The sequence below is a fragment of the Netta rufina genome, assembly GCF_964035555.1.
Source record: "Netta rufina genome assembly, chromosome: 6".
In the NCBI taxonomy this organism is placed as follows: domain Eukaryota; kingdom Metazoa; phylum Chordata; class Aves; order Anseriformes; family Anatidae; genus Netta; species Netta rufina.
This window is the reverse complement of record NC_140129.1, coordinates 7841033-7860960: the sequence shown is the minus strand read 5'-3', so window position 1 is coordinate 7860960 and position 19928 is coordinate 7841033. Positions and strand designations below refer to the sequence as shown.

Here is a 19928-nt window from a genome sequence, read left to right as displayed (position 1 = left end):
AGGACAGATAAAACATTTCACTGGCTCTGCAATTACATGGGTTTTATTTCATTTTTCAGTACTGCCACAACAGCACGGACACAGTCCTGGTCTTAGCCTATGTGCCCTGTTGCCAAAACACAAACTAGTTCCTGCACTAGTAAGGGCAGCCTTCTTCACACAGCTGTCACCTCCCCTGTTTGTGGCAGAACAGGCATATAGAAGAGAGTTTCTGCACAGAGAAACTTCTCATTCTCAACAGCATTTGCTCTCCCTGTGGAAACCAGTCCTGGCCAAACCCAGACAAATATGAAGCAGATAGGAATGTGAAGAAAAAAAAGTAAACAAGGGGAGCAGTTCAGAAAAACTGTGTCATGTGTACCACCGAGGGGAAAGGCACCACTTCCAGACAGCGCATAGCCAGGTGCAGAAAGCACAGTGATTACCTTTTGCCACCATTTCTCCAGAAGACAACACCCAGAGGAAGAAAGAGAAAGGTTGAGTATTACTGCCTCCTTTTAACTTCTATGAAGTGCCAGTAAGTTCTTGCACACACACACACATTCACACACACTCAGGCTGCTAGCACTGTCCTCTGCTCAGCTCCTGTGTTGCCACCATTACCTTGACTCCATCGGACTCCAGAAACCTCCTGAGGCCCATTTCGTCCACGGCAGCTGTGTCAGGCACCCCACTGTTCCCAACAATGGGGTTAGCCAGAGTAAGAATCTGTCCTTTGTAGCTGGGGTCTGTCAAGGCTTTGGTGTATCTAGGTGAAGAAGCAACAGAAGAAAAAGTACGTTGTTCTGAAGTTGAACAGAAAATAAAAGAGGCAGTGAGAGGACAGCTCTGATTTCCCATGTGACAAAAGGCAAAACCAGTAGTTATGTGAAAACATCCTTCGTAGCAAGCACATTTGTGAATACACCTCATCCTTGCTATCTGCAATTAAGCATTCAACACAGAGAACAAGGAAAGGCTTTTGCTTCTCCTGCTTCACTGAAGAAAAGCACGAGAGCTGTTCAACTCAGACCCCTTACGATTTGACGTATCACTTGAACCACAGATGACAGCTGGGGCTTGGCCATTCCCTGGGCACCCATCATCACCATCCCTTCCTTCCACGTGGTGTAAGAACTTCCCTCTCAGTAAGGGTAGAAAGCTCAAACTGAAAAGCCAGCTGACAACACAGCTGTTTGCCCAGTCTTGCTCCCTTCCCCAGCCTGTAGTCTTCAGATGTCTGGGGCTGTAACTGCCCTTTCCGTGAGGGAACAGGTAGATTAATTAACATCTACCTTTTTCTCTGGGCTCAGGGAAGCAGCTACAATCATCCTTATGATTCCTTACTACTTCTCTGGGTTCTTTCCTCCTACCTGTTCTGCCAGCAAGCTCTGCCAGGGCACCAATTCTGCAGCTTCTCCCAGCACAGAGGCCTGCCATCCCTTCCAGGCGAACTCCTGGATCCCATCTGCAGGACACCCCACGTACCACCTGACCAGATCCCTATGTGCTTTGAAGGCAGTTTGTGTCTCTCTGAAAAAAGGCAGGCTGAAGACAATGCTTTGGGGTTCAGCAGCCCATGCTGGTCCCATAGCCCCAAAGCCCTCACCTTTAGCCAGAGGAAGAAGCCCCAGAGACTGCGACTCCATTCCAGCACCCACCTGAGCACTGTTCCCAGCAAGGACAGATCTGCAAGTGCAGTGGAACGTCCTCCTGCAATGGAGGACTGAACCTAAGATCTTTGGAATTTAATGGAGGATCAAACCTACAATTTTCGCATAGTCTACTGGATCAGCTCTTGATCAGTGGATCCAGTTGATCCTGGCTCACTTCCAACCCCAAACAGGGTAAATACGTTCTACTTACTCGTGCTCCTAATTCTGCAGCTTCAAAGTGAGCAGCCTTTCACTTTCTCCCTTACACTCTAGCATACTGTTGCACCAATCTGTTAAGCATTTGCTGTCTTTCAACTCAAAAGCAGCTGTAATTTAGCAACAGATGAACTTATCCATATAGATATTAAGCCAAATGCATCAAGACACTGCAGAATTAATCTGACCCATACAAAACATAATTTATTACTGCCATCACTGTTTAAACAATACATAACTGGCAACTCCAGCCGTCTACCAGATATCAGCAAGTCACAAGAGACATTTTTATGGTGCTTCAGACTTACTGCCAGCAGATTAATTGTCAAACACTGGGAAACTCTTCACAAAACCCGGAGTGGCTGCAGGCAGATACAGACAACGCAGCACAGCAGCCAGCTCTAAGGAATGACACATCGAATCAACAATGGCCATGAGGTATTTCCAGGTAGGCCTCCCTTGCTGTTCAGATCTATACCTCCTGCTGCAGGTGAACAGCCACACAAAGTGCAGCGCGATCACAGAACTGCAGCAAGCGCACAACGTGCACATTTAGCATCTCCTTCCTTCCAAGTCAATTGGTTATGCTTCCCAAAGCCTCTGGTAATGACAAAGGCAATGTAATTAACCTTTGCATGTTATTTGTAATCAGCAAACAAGGACAGAGAGCCACTGGGTTTAGCTAGGCTGTGAAGGCGCAGCTCTGCGTTAAGACAAAATGCCCTTTAAGCAGGCACAACGCTCGTGGGGCAGAGAGGAGCAGATGGGAGCAGGAGCTCCAAAGATGCTGCAAGGTCCAACCCCTGCTGTGCCTGCCCACGGCCCTGCCTGACTTCAGTAAACTCCCATCAATCAGTGCTCTCACCAGAGCATCCTGTGAGGCACACACACAGGCACGTTGGAGGCAAATGCAGTTACTGAGCTGATACAAGCACGGTAACATTTTGAGGGAAGAATTGCAACCCGTAACTGAAAACCTCCCCCCTTCCTCTCTCTGCCCCATTCTAAATGCTAGGATTTGTTATTTCAAACCTTTCTGAGAAGTTCATCCTCGTGCTCTTCTAATGAAAATTCAACATTGCACCCCAAAAACATCGCTCTCTGGCCTCTCTTCTAGGGTAATCTGACAACAATCTGACAAAATCTGCCAGCTTTAGCTACTTCAGCCCTGAAAGCTGGGTGTACACCAAGTGCTTAGGCTCCCCGTTCTGGCACGGATCAGGATGTGGGAGTCCAGCCAAGCAGACGAGGTGCAGAGCAGCACACTGGTTGTCTGCACACAGAGCTCACACTGCCCCTGCTCAGGGTCTAGAAACGCCCAGTTCACAGAAAGCAGTGGTCTGAGACCTAAAAAACCACCCCTGCGCTAGCCTCCTGCTGGCTGCGCTAATTGCTACGAGCCCAGACAGCCTGCAAAAGGCCCCAGCCCTAGTGCAGCACCTCCTTCCCATAGGCCTCCTGCTAAGGGGAGGAGAGGCAGTGGGGTCCTTCAGATACGTGAGGTCCTGATCGCTGTGCTCAAGACCACGAGGCAGAGCTGGAGGGTTTCTTTCACTGGCCAGCAATGCCATGGCTGGTAGCAAATCCTGTCACTTTTACGATCTACAGCAATGCTCAAGCTCTTATCCTCCTCTTCTCTAAGCCAACCGAGTTCACATTCTTGGAGAGCGCTCTGAAGACACAGCCTGATGTTTCGAATCTTCTCTCCATCCCCATATGCTCCCCAGCCCAGAAGAGATCTCTCCTTTCACAGGCATCCTCTCCAAATCACTAGGAAATGAGCAAACAGCTTCTGCTGCCACAGAAACATGTGGAGGGGAAATTAATCCATCAGGTCCTCCTTGACTTTTGTGATGTGACAAGATTTATTGCCCATAATCCATCACAGAGAAGAGAACTCGGGTGCCCTCCATCACTCTGATCTATATTAAACAGTTGTTTGTTGGCAGGTATATTAACACAGCAAGTAATTAGTGCTGTCAAAATACTTAAATAATTGCCTCCTAATGCAAAACTTTGCAAACAGATTCCCCTCTGCAGCAATTTAACATCCTCACCAATGAGATCATTTAAAACTCATCCTGTGAGCACTGTTTTCTCCAAAGGAGAGCAGAATTTGGGGAATACAAGGCAGCTGGGCAAAGACCATTATGAAAGTCTGCAGGCAAAGACAGCTATGGATAGCTGCAGAAAAAGCTCAAGCACCAGCAGCTTCAGAGCTGTGTCACCTCCCCGGAACATATCCCTCTCCTAACCCACAGCCTCAATCCTCTGGGCAGCTTTTTCTCTGCTCAAGCAGTTCAACTTTGCAGCCCTGGGTTGCAATCCTAAGCCAGCTATCAGCTTCTGTCACTTGAGAGGACACGCAGCCATGCCAGGTTAGCAACAAACCTGATCCTCCCCTATCCCTGGGAAGGGCAGAGGGCTCGAACACATCCTCAGCCGTGCTTTGAGCCCCCACACACCAAGAAGGATGGTTCACATGTGAGAACCCAATTTAGGAACATTAGGAGTTAAGAACTTTGCACTCAGAGGCCGTGTCACATCACTCAGGAGGCTGCAGATACTTCAAACCTTTACTCTCGATCTGGAAATGGGAGGGAGAACAACGACACATCAGATGAAGGTTCTTGCTGTCCTGGTTCTGTGTCACTCAGCAGCAGCTCTGCTCTGACTCAGCAGGGGCTGCATTTTGTGGGGAGACGAGCAGATCTCTCCACACCTCACTGTCACAGTTAGCTATACGAGTCCTTCAAGCTGCCCATCAGCACAAACGTGATGATGCCTGAAGTCATTCTGGTAACTGGCTCCCTCTCTGCATCCCTAGAGCACGGTGTTTTCTGCACAGCACATCATTTCCTTGGATTGGGACCCTATGATCTGGAGAAAAGCATCCGCACCAACTACCCCTTGCACACTTGTACAAGCTCCCAAAACAGTTTTCTTCCTTATTTCTCAATTGCTTTTGCCTTACCCAGAAATACCAGTGTTGAATACGACTTCCCCTGCTGTGGAGGATGGATAGCCAAAAGAATAGCCCTTCATCTTCGTTCCATCTTTCAGCACCAAGTTCGCTGTCTGCGCCTAGAGAAAGGCACATGAAGAGACTCAAACACAGGAGGAAAAGGCTTGATGTTTACACAAGTCACACCGAGGACACCTGCCTTTCCTGCCTTGTGCTCTGGGTATTTTTGCCCCTCTCCCATTCCCAGCCGCCAAGGTACTGTCTCTTTTACTGGTCTAATGCTCTTTTTCTTTCTAACACTTAAACATTGTGCTCCTAGAGGTGGCAAGGAAGCTGGCAAACCTCACCATGAGCAAAGCATGTGTTCCTTTTACTACTGGATAACCCTGGCTCTTTCCACATCGCTTTGTTCATTTTATTCAGCATATCTTGCAATTAACCAATATTTTAACTCTGTAGGAAAAGAGTTGCCTCTCCTCAGTGTTTGCTCAAGGCTAGCTGCTGAGTACACTGGTTCTCATCCAGCCATGGGTTTCTACTTTTAACTTTTGTTGTAACCATACAGCTAAGCCATCAAAAAGCAGTGCATGCATAGGCGGACTGGTGTCAGGAGGCAAAATTCATGATACAAGTCCATCCTGCTGTAGGACACGGGAAGAGAGGAGCTCCCAGATCAGACGCTCACGGTCCCAGTTACCTCAGGGACAGGATTAAATTGTCCTGGCAGAGGGAGCTACCTAACGAGCAGCCTAGAGGAAAGCTTCCCATAAGCAGCAACACTTTCAAAGAGCGTTTAGCAGAGCGGAGTCCCAACCAAGAAGCAGGGATGCTGGGTTCTGATGGGATAATCTGCCAGAATTTGGTAACCCTAACAAAATTAGCAGTGCTGTTGGAAGCTGAAGGCAGGAGCAGCTTTTGCTTTTTGCTGATCAGCATCAGGTTCCCTGTCATGCAAGGAGACACAGGTACAGTGCCTGAATTTAAAATAAATGCTGTGAGGCAGCAAGTTACTGAAACCAGCTCTGTAGATCACTTTTATTTATTTATTTTTATTTTTTTCCCCCCTCCAGCAAGCACCAGCCAGGGAAGGAGGGGCTCAATCTCCTCGATCATCCACCAAGTTTGTCCACCAGGCAGTAGCTCTTACCTGCATATTCAGGGTGTGTCTGGGTTTCTTTTTTTGTAGCTATTTTGTTGTTGTTGTTAAAAACAGAACTCCTTATGTTGGGATCTTATTAAAAAGAATCAGGTTCAGTTTGCTGTAGAAAGGAGCAGGAGAGCTACTTTCCATTAGCTGTAAATCAGCTGAACAATCTCAGCAAGGAGACATTTCAGCCCCAGCATTGAACATTTTGTAACAATCACAGCAAACATTCATCTCCAGCTCTTCTGCAGTTATAAATACTGCACAGATCAGTTACTAATGTACTGCAAAATACACTAAAAAAGAATCAAACTACACTGCCAAGTAATTGAATTCTGTGCATCTGGGATGGTTTTAGCCTTGCATTTTTTCCTCATTAACGTCAAACATAGAGTCATTCTCAAAACGTTTAGCCATCACTTTCTGAGCCTTCTCGTATGATTGGATGGGACAGTCAGCAACACCACGATCCTCCCACAGTTATTTATACAATTTTGATGGCCCTAGATCTAGCCCAAATAAGAGTTACAGTTTGGCCAGCCCCCTAATCTCTTTAAAAGCCTCTCACCACAGAAAGCTGCCACACACTGAAGGTGTTACGAAGGAAAAGCACCCGAGTGCCTCAGACTGAGCTTTGGATGGGACTTCTGCCCCTTCTGAAGCCTGCTCAAAATCCAGCCCACATTACAAACACGGGAGAGCGACTGTAAGAACCAGCTTCCCTCAGCCTTGGCTTCAAGAGACAGATCCTTCCCCTCAGCAGAGCAAGTATTTGAAGCCCACCCAAATATCAGCTCCGGTTTCAGGCAAGTCCCACCACCCAGAGCCAGTCGGGTCATCGCGTGAAGCAGCCACAGCTGCAAACACAGCCTGGCAGGATCCTCAACAATGGGGGAATAGCCAGGAAATCTAAAACTCATCTAGCTCCTGAGGGCTAAAATCCAGCACAATTACCATGACCTTCGAGTCTCGCCCTTATCGTGGCAGTTCGCAGGAATCTCCCGCAGACCTCCTGCCCTTCTCTGCACCAGACCAGCAGAGAAATCATTTCTGCCGAACAGAAGCCCCGCTGTACTATCACAGCCCCTACACCGTGTTCAAGTAATGCAGAGGGATGTCCCTGAGCTACCATAACCTGCCTGCAAGTTCAGCTACAGAAGGGATAGATGTTCAGATGGATCCCCCCTCTCCTTGATTTATTATTCTTAATTAAGAGCTTAGTTTGTTTGTTGAGCATTTCTGAAGCAATTATTCTTGCCTACATATCCAGCAGAGGTGTTACCGTATCCCTCAGCTGCCAGCCTACCTTGTCTTTTCAGTTTTGTTTTTAATGTGAAAAGTGATTTACAGGCTATAAAAAAGGCCAATTGGCTCCATCAGGGATTAGCTGGAGAGATTTTCATTTGAAACCAAACCAAACCAAACAAACAAACAAAAAAAGGCAAGAAATAAACAAATATTCCAGAGTTGCCTCGGGGTCGTTTTGTCTCCACTCCTCAGAAGCATCCCTATGTCGTCTAACACAGATCTCTGCTGTAGTCCCAGCTTAAATGTTTCCTCCACGCACAGCCCCACTGCAATCCCATTTCTTCCCTACACACCAGAGGCTGGAACTCAGCAGAGGTCCCTGTTCTCCAGAGAGGCTGCAGAGCCCTTGAAGAACAAAGGTGGCTAACAGAAAGGGGGACTGCTGCAAGATTTGGTGCATCTTTCCAAAGCAGCTTGAAGAGTTCACTGGCTCAGGTCCCACTTCACTAAGCACTTCACACACAAGGTAAAAGCACTGTGGCAGTTAAAAATAAACAAATAAATGAATTTAGTTCTGGTGGGTGCCCTGCTCTAGCAGCCCTTCCCATCTCCAAAATAGATGATAAAGATCTGCTGAATCCAAAAAGTTCTGCAGTGTGATTTGCTTTTTGAAGCGTGTCTGCCATAAACGCCTGTTCTGGGAAGCAAGCAGGTAATATTCTTTCTTTCACACTTGCCTCACAGAGTAAACAGTCAAAGAAGTCAAGTTTTTCCTCTCCAAAGAAATCCCTCAGCTTGTCACGGCAAGGCCAAGCTGAGCCCTGCACGCTGGGCTGCTGCAGAAGATGGATCCCCGGAACAGAGGGCACTGGTGTGTGGCAGGGGAAATGCCTCCTTCCTTCCTCAGGCAGGCCGCAATTCCACCCAGCACAACCCCTCTGGCACACTTCTCGGTGCACAGATCAGGCTGGCTGCATAATGGGCAGTGGATCAACAAGTGCAGAAGCAGCCCAAAGCCACCCGATTCCCAGCACAGCAGAGGGCTGGGGCCAGGGTTGTGTTGCACTCTCTCCAGACCAAATAACCAGCAACAGCCTTAGCTAGAGAAATGTCTTCTTGTGTGTACTGTCACCACAGGCTGGAGATCCAGCTGGACGTTGCTAACAGTTGGCTTCCTTTGCCAGCATTTTTTTTTTCTCCTTTAAATACATATTATCACATTTGCTTCTAGCTAAAATTAACAAGTAGAAAGGAACAAAAAAAAATGAATAAAGAACCAATTCAAGGTCTTGTATATCCCCAAGATGATTCACACTCAGGCTACATTCAGGGAGAAGCTTTGGATTAGCTCCATCACTGTCCGTGTCAAAGAGAAAGCAACACCAGAACCACCCCAAAGACACCAGGGCAGAAAAGTCTCCTTTCCTACAATTTGAACTCTTAAAACTTCTTAAGGCTGTTCACAACAATGCCACGGATAGTTGGTCCTGACAAAAATCAGAGGGGGAAGGGGAACCAAGATGGGCAAGGCAGCTAGTGGAAGTCGTGAAGCACCTGAGGAAATGAGCATCCCCCTTTTCTCCCCATCTCTGGAGGAATGGGCCCCACTTCACACACAGCCCTTCACTTTCACCTCCAAAGGGAGAGGAGCAGAATTACGAGTGATCTTTTACCTCCTCACCCACCTCTCTGCTTCCCAGTCATTTTCTCAGTTACTTTCCACCTGCCTCAGAACGTATTTGAAGCATCCTTTTACACTCATCTAAAATAGTTTCTAAAGCCAGTGCTCAAAAATTTGCTCTCTCTCATTTCTAGCTATATTTTTAGCTTGCTCCTGGTGTGTGTGTGTGTTTTTTTTTTTCTTTTTTATAGCTCTCCCAATCCCCTCCTTACTGAGCCAGCTATACTGTTACAAGCCACCTATTTATTGCTCCTACCGCTCTTTACACCCCCATATAACTACACGGGCCTCAGATGAGCATTAAATGATACGAGCTTCGAGCTACGGTCTCTCTGCCCATTACTGAATTACAAAGAAGCGTGATTACCTTGAAACCAGTGATGCTAAGCAGCCCTACCGAGAGCCCACAGGGGTCTCAGCTCTGCTCCCCGTGCCCCCTTCCACCCATGGATGCTCCATCTCTCCTGCAGAACTGACGGATGGGACGCAGCAGGGGAATAGGAACCTCTGAGTCCCCGTACCTCAGACTGCTCATGTACAGTGATGTTTCCTCACATACGCTGAGCTTAACCGGACAGAAAACAGACCTGGGAGAATAAATATTAGGCACTCTACTAAAGCTACCACCTCTCCCTCACGTTCTCTAATACTCTACTTAGCTCATACATAGATCAGAAATATGTTTTCATTGCATTTATTTTGCTCCCTAGAATAGCCTACTGAGAAAGAGCAATCAAAGGCAACTAAACACTCATTTAAGCCTACAATAATGCAAGAATAGGATCATTACCTATACTGCCATTAGCCCACACACCCTAATTACTCTGCATTTCAAACCTTCTCCAAATTTCTTACCTCTATCCATTACCCTTAATGATGGCTGAACACCAAACCCAGCCCCTTGTGCCACAAGCCCAGCCAGCCACCTTGCTCCTAGGCAAACTTAGGCAACAGGTCGGCCTTTTAGGACCACTTATCCTTAAACTCTCCCTCAGGCCTGCTGCTTTACTGCTTGCATATGTATATTAGAGAGTCTCTGACTTCTGCTTCTGTACGTGCCATAGAAGGAGGTGTATGAGCCTGGCACTGCCTTAAAGAAAAGCCCCGAGCAGGAAAGGTTCAACAGTTTGTGTACCAGATGCTGAATTCAAACACACGTGTGGCCCCTGGCAAAGGTGGAGTTAGAAATAAGAACTGAGCTCTCAGATTAAACTACTTGTCAACCCCGTTGCTTTCTGTGAGTTCAAGCATCCACTTGGGCGGCACAAACTCCTTTAAGCATTAAACTCAAAAAATCAAGTCCGATATGGAAACAGCTTTCCCCAGGGTCAATGCCAAGGCACAGAATGTCAGAAAGACACCTCTGGGGCTGGCTGGCTAGCACCACAGCCAGCCACTGTGCAGGTACTCCACTGGACTCAGCACTTGTAGTGCACGTTAGGTTTTGGATACCCTGCAGTAGGTCCTGTCACACGCTGTGAAATACAAATGGACCCCATTCAGTCTCATGCTTCTGGGGAGGGCATTTGCTATCACTGGCACTGAGGTTAAGTAGCTCCCAAGGGTTTCATTGGCCTTGTCTTTTGGTTTTAAAACATATATTCATTCTCCTCGCCACTGAAATTGGTGGTGTTGGCTTTGAGCACTCACTTCACGAGCACAGAATTAGGTAGATGCTAGACCAGCTGGTGCTGTAACTCCATCAGAGTTGGGCAGCAATTTTCCATGAGCCTGAAACTTCTTAACTGGGCGCCTCAGCATTACGAGGTATGACCTTGTGGGTCTGTCACTGTGCAGTCCTTGAATGAGCGACAAAGCATCCACCTAACGTATCAATCTGTCATTTAAGATGCCAAATCCAAACTTCACGTCCTAATCCATCAGTAGAAAAACACATCAGATCCAGCCCGCTACAGATTCCTGCCAGGATTATCCTGGGATGTATAAAGATGGTATCTCATCAAAATCTGAACCAGCAATCCTAACCAGGGGCTACACAGCTTTACCAGCAGAAGACACCTCTTCCTGTAACAGACTGTTACAGCCACAGGCTGAAGTGCCTTTGAACTCACCTCTCTCTGCATCACAGGACTTCCAGCTGCTGCACTCTACAGAACACGGCAGAAGTGACTGAAGCAGCTCCAAGCAGCGAGATAGCTATCAAAGGCAAGAGACAAGCAGGGATGGCCTTCCAGCAGAGCTCTTCAGTCCTGCTTAGATGGCTAGACAGTGTCTAAAACCCTTGTGTATCTGCAGGGACTTAAGTGCATCCGCATGGACACCTGTTCTGAGAGGCACAACATCAGCATACTGATGCTCTACTCTGTCAGCAGGGATAAACCAAGCTACAAAGTAGGAAACCTGGCCTCCTATACTTCAGACACTGATTTTTGCCAACAGCACCTCTCAGTGCATACACAGTTCCTCTTATCCAGCAACACTGGCAGTAGAAGTGTCTCCATTTTCTCCTGGCGCATTCCAATTTGAAGCAAAAAGCCCAGAGAGGAGAGGTGGCTGGAAGTGTGTTGCTCTGTCACACCAACAGACATTTTTGAGCTCAGTGCTGAGATTTCAAAATGGCACAGAAGCTGGCATCTGCCCTGGAAGAGCTGATGTAAGAAATGGAACTGCCCCACATGAGGGACTGAATTATCTTAACGTGTTTTTGTCAAATCAACATAGCTCCAGCAGCCCAAGGAACTGCAGAAGAACTTGCTTCCCATGTCAGAGACCTACTTCACCTTCAAATAGTGTGGCAGGGGAGACTGGTACCCACGGTGGCTTTACAGTTCCCAAACAGGACTCCTGTTGTAATCACAAGGAGGAAAAACATCCTCCTCAGCCAGATCTGAATTCAGAGGAAGGGGAAGATTACCAAGCTGTGCTTTAAGATGGTGAACGAGGCAACAGTTTCACGACTGCTGTGCACTCTTTGGGAGGGGAAGAAGGGTCCAGTAACAAGTACACCAGTCACAAAACAGCCTCTGTCTTTAAAAGCACGAGGCAAAATTGAACTGAGAACTCACACACTGGAAAAAAGAGATAAGAACAGGGATGCCTCCTTCCCAATTCAGTTTTTCTCTGCAGCCAATTTTTGTTTAAGAAATAATGGGTCTTTTGCCAGGAGCTCAGAGAACTTTTTATTGCAAATCAGTGGCCATGGGATAAACAAGAGAAACCTGAGTCCTCAGTGGACAGAAGTGATATTAATCAGTCCTCTACTCCACCAGCCAGCTAAGGTGGCACCCTCTGGGTATCCACAGCCCAAATCTCCCAGAGCTTTTCCCCACTACCCACTGAAACATCACTCCTCACGTTGTTAATCCTATTACACCGGTGATCCACAAACAGCAACGTGCAAGAGCCCCTTTTCCATGCAAAGAGCCAAAGCACCTCAAGTCCTGTGGAACTGGCAAAGTCCTAGCTCCCCCCTGTGCCAGGCTGCACCCGCCTGCGTTGCACTAGCAAAGCTGCTCAAATGCAGCTTTTGCATTTGAAGAAAGTGGGGATGTGAACCGAGGGGTTCAAGCCCCTAAAATCAAGGGCTGATACCATGATGTGTCCAAAAAGAGCCATCTACCTCTCTGATTAAGCTGAGCCAGCTTGGTTTGCAATACACTGACAATGGATCCCACACAGACCCATTGGGATTGCTCACATGCTTCAAGTGACGCTTGCTTTTAAATACCTCATTGATTCATGATGACATGGGATGAAAGAATTGCTCTGTTAGCTATCAGTCCTATAGAAAGGTGGGGTGTTTGTAGAGAAAATACTATATAATAATTAACCGAAACCTTGAACTTCCACCTTTTGGTGCTATTTACCCTATAATTTTCATTCCAGACTACACAAAAGTGTTGGCTTATCTAATAGAACTGTTTAGCCAAGCAAACCCCTTGCTTCAGGTTCAGACAAATCTCCTTCAGTTTAGTTTTACATGCCTAGGTAAACCCTGTTATCTGCAGCGAGCTATCTCTCGGCATGCCAAACACCTCTATCAGACCACAGTAGCTCCCTGTTAGCAGTTACTGTTACCTTGATGCTCAACAACCTGGTACCAGTCCTTGAGAAACTCCAGTGATCAGCAGACACTTTGCAAAACTCCAACCTGCCTTTCAAAGTCTTCACCACTTTGCAAGCTGTCAAAATTCTTGTCATCTTGAGAGTTGCTGATGGGTAGCTGAAGTTTTGGGAAAACAAAAGAGTAAAAAAAAGTCCACCTGTATGTGTTTCTTCAAGATTTAGTGCAGATAATATGCTCCTGCAGAATGCGGGGAAGAGAACAGAGAGAGCTGCTGTGCTGGACTGACCGAACAGCACTGACCTCCACCTTCCCATTTATTCTGCCATTAAAAGTCTCTGCTGTAGACCCACCTCCTCCTGCCCCTCCTTGGAGGGGTGCTCGCTTAGAGCCCTTGCAACACTTTTCTTTAGGTCTGTCTGTGAGCAGGGGTTGCGTCATAGGCCAGGTACAAGCTTCACCTACTGGAAGACAGCAAAGCTTGCTGAGAAACTGCACCCACAGCAATGAAGACAGTCCTCACGCACCAGAACTCACACCTTACATCTTGGTAAGAGACCAAGAACCTGTAACAGCCCGTGGTCTGTGCAAATTCGGAGTCTCTCTCCATAGTGTGCTTCCAACATGTGAGCTGGGGTCCACCGTTAGCTAGTGGGACAGGCTGGGGCTGTCCAGTTCTTGTACTGGAAGGTGGAGAACAGGAGGACTAAGTCCTGCAGAAAGCTGGAGTCTTTTTATTCTGACTACACAGTCACCTGCAGCCCCAGCGCAGGTCCCAAAGTACTGCCCCCTCTCCCCAAGAAAATGAAAAAGACATCAATGGGAAAAACAAACAGCTGCAACAGGAAAAACACCTTTTGGCAAAATGCTACTGGACAATAGCTGAAATAAGGCAAAATGTTCCATCTCCTAGCTGACCACAGGCCTTTGTAACTATCACAGTTCCTACAACCCTACACTGCAGTCTTCAGAATCATGGTCATCGTTAGCCAGAGAGGAAAACGCCTAATGAAGACAAAGGCTAGGGGAGAAGCATGCACATTATTATTCTTTATGAACTAAAATGGAGCACCACCTTCTGAAACCCGACTGATTGAAGCTTCAATTAGCACAGAGAAAAAAAAAAAAAGAAAAAAAAAACCTTTTTCTTTTGCATTTTATTTTCAGCCAGACATATACTGCTTTAAGGATTTAGGAAACCTTTTTTCATCACTAACAGTACCAACTAGGACTTCTCTGAACACAGTTGAGATTAGCCTGAGCTGATGCCAGCATCACTTGAAAGCATTTCCTGCACAGCTCGTTACAGCACCAAGCTGCACCATGGCACACAGAATAAGAGACAGAGAGAGGACCGTGGGCATGGGTGCCCTCTGTGATGGAGAGCATACTGGAGACTTGGACGAGAAAAGCATAGGAAAAGCCTGAATCCAGACGATGGAAAGAGATGGACAGAATATAGTTGAAGACAGACTGTAGAAGACTTCAGATTTACCATGAGCTTCACAAGTGTGCAGAGCTGAGAGAAGCAAGCCAACAACGTTTCCTGGGGACCAGAGCATGGTTTAGGAAAGAAACTTTATTCCAACAGGAAGATACCTGACAAACGTTCCGACTCATAGAAGAAGCTTGAGAGACATGGAAACATGGAATTTATTTCTTTAGCAAAGATCTACGGGGAATTGTTTTTTTGCTAAATAGTCCTCTACGTGCCTGGCTCTAGCCTGTAGTGATCCAGGTTGGAGACAGACTTGGGAGAATGGATGTACAAAGAGCAGAGGTACAGCTGTAAGTGAATGGACTGCAACAACACCCCGCACAAGAGAAGTCAGCTTAATATCCAAACACACGTGCATTCACACATGCAAGTCAGAAACTAGTTTTCTTTTAAAACCACAATTCACGTTACGTCGGCTTTATGCTGCTACACACGGTGTTTGGAAGGTTACGATCACTGCCCTTTGTTATGGCGATACCAAACACTAATCCTGCACTCCCTTTTTACCAGCAGAGAAGTCACACTGAGCACCAGTACACGTGGATTTGAGCCAGAATCAGCCCACGCTACTAGTTTAAACACCCTGACTGTCAAATCCTCACTTTCTTCTCCTTCCACCACAGGAGCTTTAATGCGGGTGCACGAGGCAGACAGATCGAGCTAAAAAGCCCCTTCCTTTTGTTGTGAGGCCGTTCATGAAACAGAGGGACGGGAGTGAGCAGAAAAAGGGCACAGCAGCACCTTTTGGCAGGTGAAAACAGCTGTAAGACCACATCATGAACTGGGTTCAATATGTCAGGGATCTGCAGTACACGCTCAGATCTCTTGTGGCAGCCATATATTATAGATGAAGTGCTGTATGGGGGAACAGCCAAAAAAAATACTTCCCTTTATCACCTCCACAGCAAGGATGCCACATTCCCTACTGCTATGGGTTCTACCCTGCTGTTTTTCCCTTTCATCAACCATGTTGTATGAGAATTGATTGATAAAGCCCACCTCAGACCTTCTGAGATCAGAAAGGTTATTCCTTCAGTGCAAGAACCACGTTCCAAAGCTTCCACCACCAACGCAAGGCAAAAGGAACTTCTACCAAAACCAGGAAAAAACATGCAAGCCATGCCAGCGCACTAAAAAAGAGATTAATTTACTGGCCTTAGAGTCAACAGTTTACGTATTAGGTATTCCCGACAGAAACCTCAGTTCAGAAAAGCCTGTCAATGTACAAGCAGGCCTTCTGTGGCTACAGATCTTAAATATGTGCTGCATTTAACAGATACCTTCTGTAGAGGTTGAGCTGATGGTAAAAACAAACAAACAAACAAACAAACAAAAACAAACAAACAAAAAACCACATAGATGAGTGGAGAAAGGAAAACAGGGACCAATGGTTTTACTGGAAATGCAACCAGAGCACATAGGCTTTAAACTTGCCTGCCAGTACATGACTTGAATTTGTATCATCTCTTCAGGAAATGAAGCTTGGACAGGGGCTGTGGAGGAAGGACACATATCAGAGAAGCCAGGAATGTAAAGCCATGAAGGCAGATGATCACTCAGACAAGAACAGCTCGGATGCTAGGAAATTACATTAAAAAGTAAACAAAAGTTAGGCTTCCTAACCATTGGATTTATTTGGCATAGCTGTTTAGAGAAAGGCAGACTGCATTTTGTTTCAAATTCACTTGTTCTATATCCTACACAGATAGGGAATAGGGCAGAGAGAGGAAAGTGCTCATTAAAATGAAGGTTTTTTCTTACTGTTTACAAGTGAAAAACACCAGAAATGAAATTCATCATACAGTACCACTGTACCGTAAAATCAAAGTCAATGGTCTGTAGCTTTGTAAATCCCCAAGGCTAAGATATTCAAAGAAAACTAAGTGCCTACGCTTTCAGAGGCTTAAAACCAACTGCCTGATTTTCAGAAAAGAAGTGCTCAGACAGTATTTGAGGTCCTGCTTAGGTGGCACCCCAAAAAAAGGGAGCTCCTGAAGCTGCTTGTCCCAGCTGGGAGGCTCTGCTAGAAGCCATCAAGCTCTGCAGGACTTCCATGCTGCACGTGCTTATCTCCTGGGGAGTAGGAAGTGTCTGGTAAAGGAAAGGGAAGAACGTATCACCAGGCCAAATTAAACAGCCCTCCACGGAGGGAAATGCTGCAAGCCTGCCATTTTGCAACGCTCCCTGCAGCAGAAGTAGCAGCAGATCACATCAGGCCTGGCATCACGTTGGCAGATGTTGGCAATGGGAAACAGGAGTAGCTTGCCCTCTGTAATTTTTGTGCCCATCAGGGGACATCCCTTGCTGTGGCTTATCACTGTTTTATTCCACGTCGGCGTGGTGCTTTGCAGCAAACCCATGAGCAGAAGAGCAGCAAGACACTTCTGCACAGCCAGCACCACAGCGATGTGCAGGGACAGCCCACTGCTTTCTTCTGGAAGAACTCAGAGGAAGTTCTCCAAATGCATGGAGATTCCTAATGCTGAAAGGACAAATTTGGATTACGACTCTGAAAACGAAGGCAGGGTAATTCTATGAATTCCTAAATTTTGAGCAACTTTTCAAGTCCGTGACAGAAGGGGAAAAAAGCTGAGACTCTCCAGACCGTACCTGGCCCAGCAATTACCACACACTCCCCACCCACGGTTAGCAATTTCTAGCTGCCTTCGCAGAACCCAGTAACAGATCCATCCACACATCCATGTCAACTTTTACAGCCATCACAATAACAAGACTGTCCTTCCCAAGTTCTCTGTAAAGTAAGTAAATAAATAAACCCCCAACCCGTTCTGTTCTCACTGAAAGACAGGAGACCAGAGCTCATTTGTAGGCACGCTGGCCCAGCTCCACACCAGTGCAAGTCCCAGGTAACTGCCTCCAACTCAGCAGAGCTCCGGTGGCACAGATCTCCCCTGGATTGGGATCAGTGGAAAAAGCAGCCCACAGGAATTGCTTGGACTTCCCTCCTTGCAGCTGAGATCAGACGGGAGTTTTTTTCCAAGTGTCCTTCAGATGCTTTTGAAAATCTCCCCAGCCATCTGTCAGGCCACGTCTGATTTCTGACCGCCCTGCCTTGCCCTGACTAAAACACACTCCAGAAATCGTGAGGGGAAAAGCAGAGTAGTTGAAGGTGGCAGCAAAACTGAAATTCTCTGCTGCCACAGGGAGCAAGACAAATGCTCTCCTTCCCTCAGCTAGCAGAAAAGCCCTCAAAGTGATTTGGAAATGCTGCCTTCCATTTCAAGGGAAGGTCCAATTGCTTCCCAAGGAACTTGGAGGAAAAGTTACAGAAGCACGGGAATTATGCTAACGTTCCCATCCATTTTCTTATCAGGTGTTTATCAAACAAGATCGGTGCAGTGGATGCAACACTAAGTTTAAGATGGGTAACATTTTTTTCCCCCACAACATACTGCTGACAGCTCTATCAAACCCGTTACCTCAGAAACCACAACTTTTTATTTTTGGTATAGCAGAGGGGGGAACTAACCTAAAATGATCTTGTTCCCTTACAAACGAACTAAGAGCATCCAGACATCCCTTGTCACCTGTTCCTCTTGGACTGCTGCAGGAGAGAAAGCGTGCTCAGTCACACTTGCAGATCTGCTGCTCTCAGTCGATCTCAGATCAAATGAGGCATTTCAAGCACAACCCACAATGTTTAAAAACCACAGTAATTGTGATGCAAAGTGCCACAAGCCAAGAATTTCAAAAACTAGGGCTGATCTTCACCTGAGTGTATGAAGAGAAGCTGAAAGGAATAAGAATCGAGTACAAGCCCTACCCCTTGGCTCTCCTGACTTCTGTTATTTAAGCCACAGCCAGAATGTTTCTCCCCCATGTAGGTTTTTTTTTTATTTTTATTTTTTTTCAGACGAGGTCTGGGGAAAATATCATCTTAAAATTTAATGGCAGAAGTTCACAGTAGATCAAAAGAAAACCTTCAGATCTGGGAGCTGCATTCTGATTCACCCTTCCCAACTCACCTGATGTTTTTCCTTTTTCCTGAAGTCCAGCCATTCAGTATCAGTTTGGTATTAGAGAACTTATGCCCTCATAGAAGAGGTAAAAATGGTTTGTAGATGTGAGAAAGAATTTTGGGACAGTTCCAACCACAGCATAGAAGATTAATTAAAAAAAAAAAAAAAGTTACATTTCAAATGATTGCACATTCAAGTCTTGCCAGATCCTCTTTTTTTTCTAGACGAAAATCCTGCATTAGCAGAAGCTGACGATTTTATATACTCGTTCAGGATCTCTGCACAGCTAGAAATACCAACTATATCCTCTGCCTGCACAGAATGACTGGCTAGAACTAGCACATGGTGATTCAAGTTTTGTGGAAGCATCAGGCCTCTGCAACACCTAGGACCCGACAGCTCCTGACAACTGGTCCTTCGACAGAAGTTAATACACACAGATTAAAAAGAGAGATGAAAGTCTGGCTGTAGCAATTCCTCTTCCATTTCAGTGGCATCTTGAGCAACCAGCACACACTGAAGCCTGTGTGCTCTCTTATTGTTTCAGAGTGCCTTCATGTGGCATAAAAAATTGATAACCATTGCCTTCGCTTGCCTAACTTAGTAACAAGCCAAACAAAGCTTATTAAAATTCCACCTGCTTGTTCCTCAGAGATGGAGAGAATGACAGTTATCCAAAAAGCCAAACATTGCTGATTGTTGACCTTTCTTTTACTTATTATCCTACCATTGACCTGACTGCATTTGGGTAAAGTGTGAGCCTTCCTTGCACTATTCCAGTTTCAGCAGAGCAGAGAGTGGATGCAACAACAGCCCAAATAACCTAGGACTCTCTTGAAACTTTACTCTTCCCTGAGCTTCCTAAAGACAACCAAATTAACTCTAAATTGATTAAAAAAAAACAAACAGGAATTTACAGAAACCATGATGATTTATATTTTTTAGTTGGAAACAATTCCAGGCATTAAGGAAATCGAGAACAGGAATTAAAAAGGGACTGCCCCTACACCTGGCTTCCCACCATGTCCTTCCAGCTGCACTCTTGCTTGCGGGTTGTTTTCCAGCTACCCCATTCTGTTGTTGTGCTGCTGCAAACTGCCCTGTCCTCTCCCTAGTCCTTTCAGCCCGAGACCTGGATTTTTGCTCTCTGCTTCCTTCTGCGGTTTCTCTGCACGAATAACCTTCTCCCAGCTACTTGATGGGACCCTCCGGACCACCACATTTTATTTTATTTTTTATGGGCATTGAAAGCTTCTTTCCCTTGAGCACACTTCATGGTTGGACTAGATGATATTAGAGGTCTGTCCCAACTAAATGGTCCTGTGAGTCAGAGGAAAAGTCTCCCTCCCTGTCTGCAGGTATTCAGTTTCCCCAGATACTTCCCACTTACAGGAACACGACACAAAGTAAAAATGAACAAATGAGATGTTGCTTTTTCTTTTTTCTGGACTTTGCCTGCATAGTGATGGCCTTGGTGCTTTACAGCACATTTCTGTTATTCCTCAAAAATTTCTGTGATCCCTCTGATCTGTTAATCA

The 19928-nt window shown here is 46.2% G+C and overlaps 1 protein-coding gene across 1 annotated transcript in view; it reads right to left on the bottom strand.

The window, feature by feature from the left end:
- Positions 1-13049, bottom strand: part of CPS1 (carbamoyl-phosphate synthase 1) — a gene marked incomplete at both ends in the record, with an annotated part of 88438 nt that extends 75389 nt beyond the window's left edge. Inside the window, 3 exons of the mRNA XM_084289676.1 lie at positions 604-748; positions 4825-4934; positions 12927-13049. Of these exons, the coding sequence (XP_084145802.1) occupies positions 604-748; positions 4825-4934; positions 12927-13049 (378 nt within the window). The remainder of the gene's footprint in view (positions 1-603; positions 749-4824; positions 4935-12926) is intronic.
- Positions 13050-19928: the final 6879 nt, after the last annotated feature.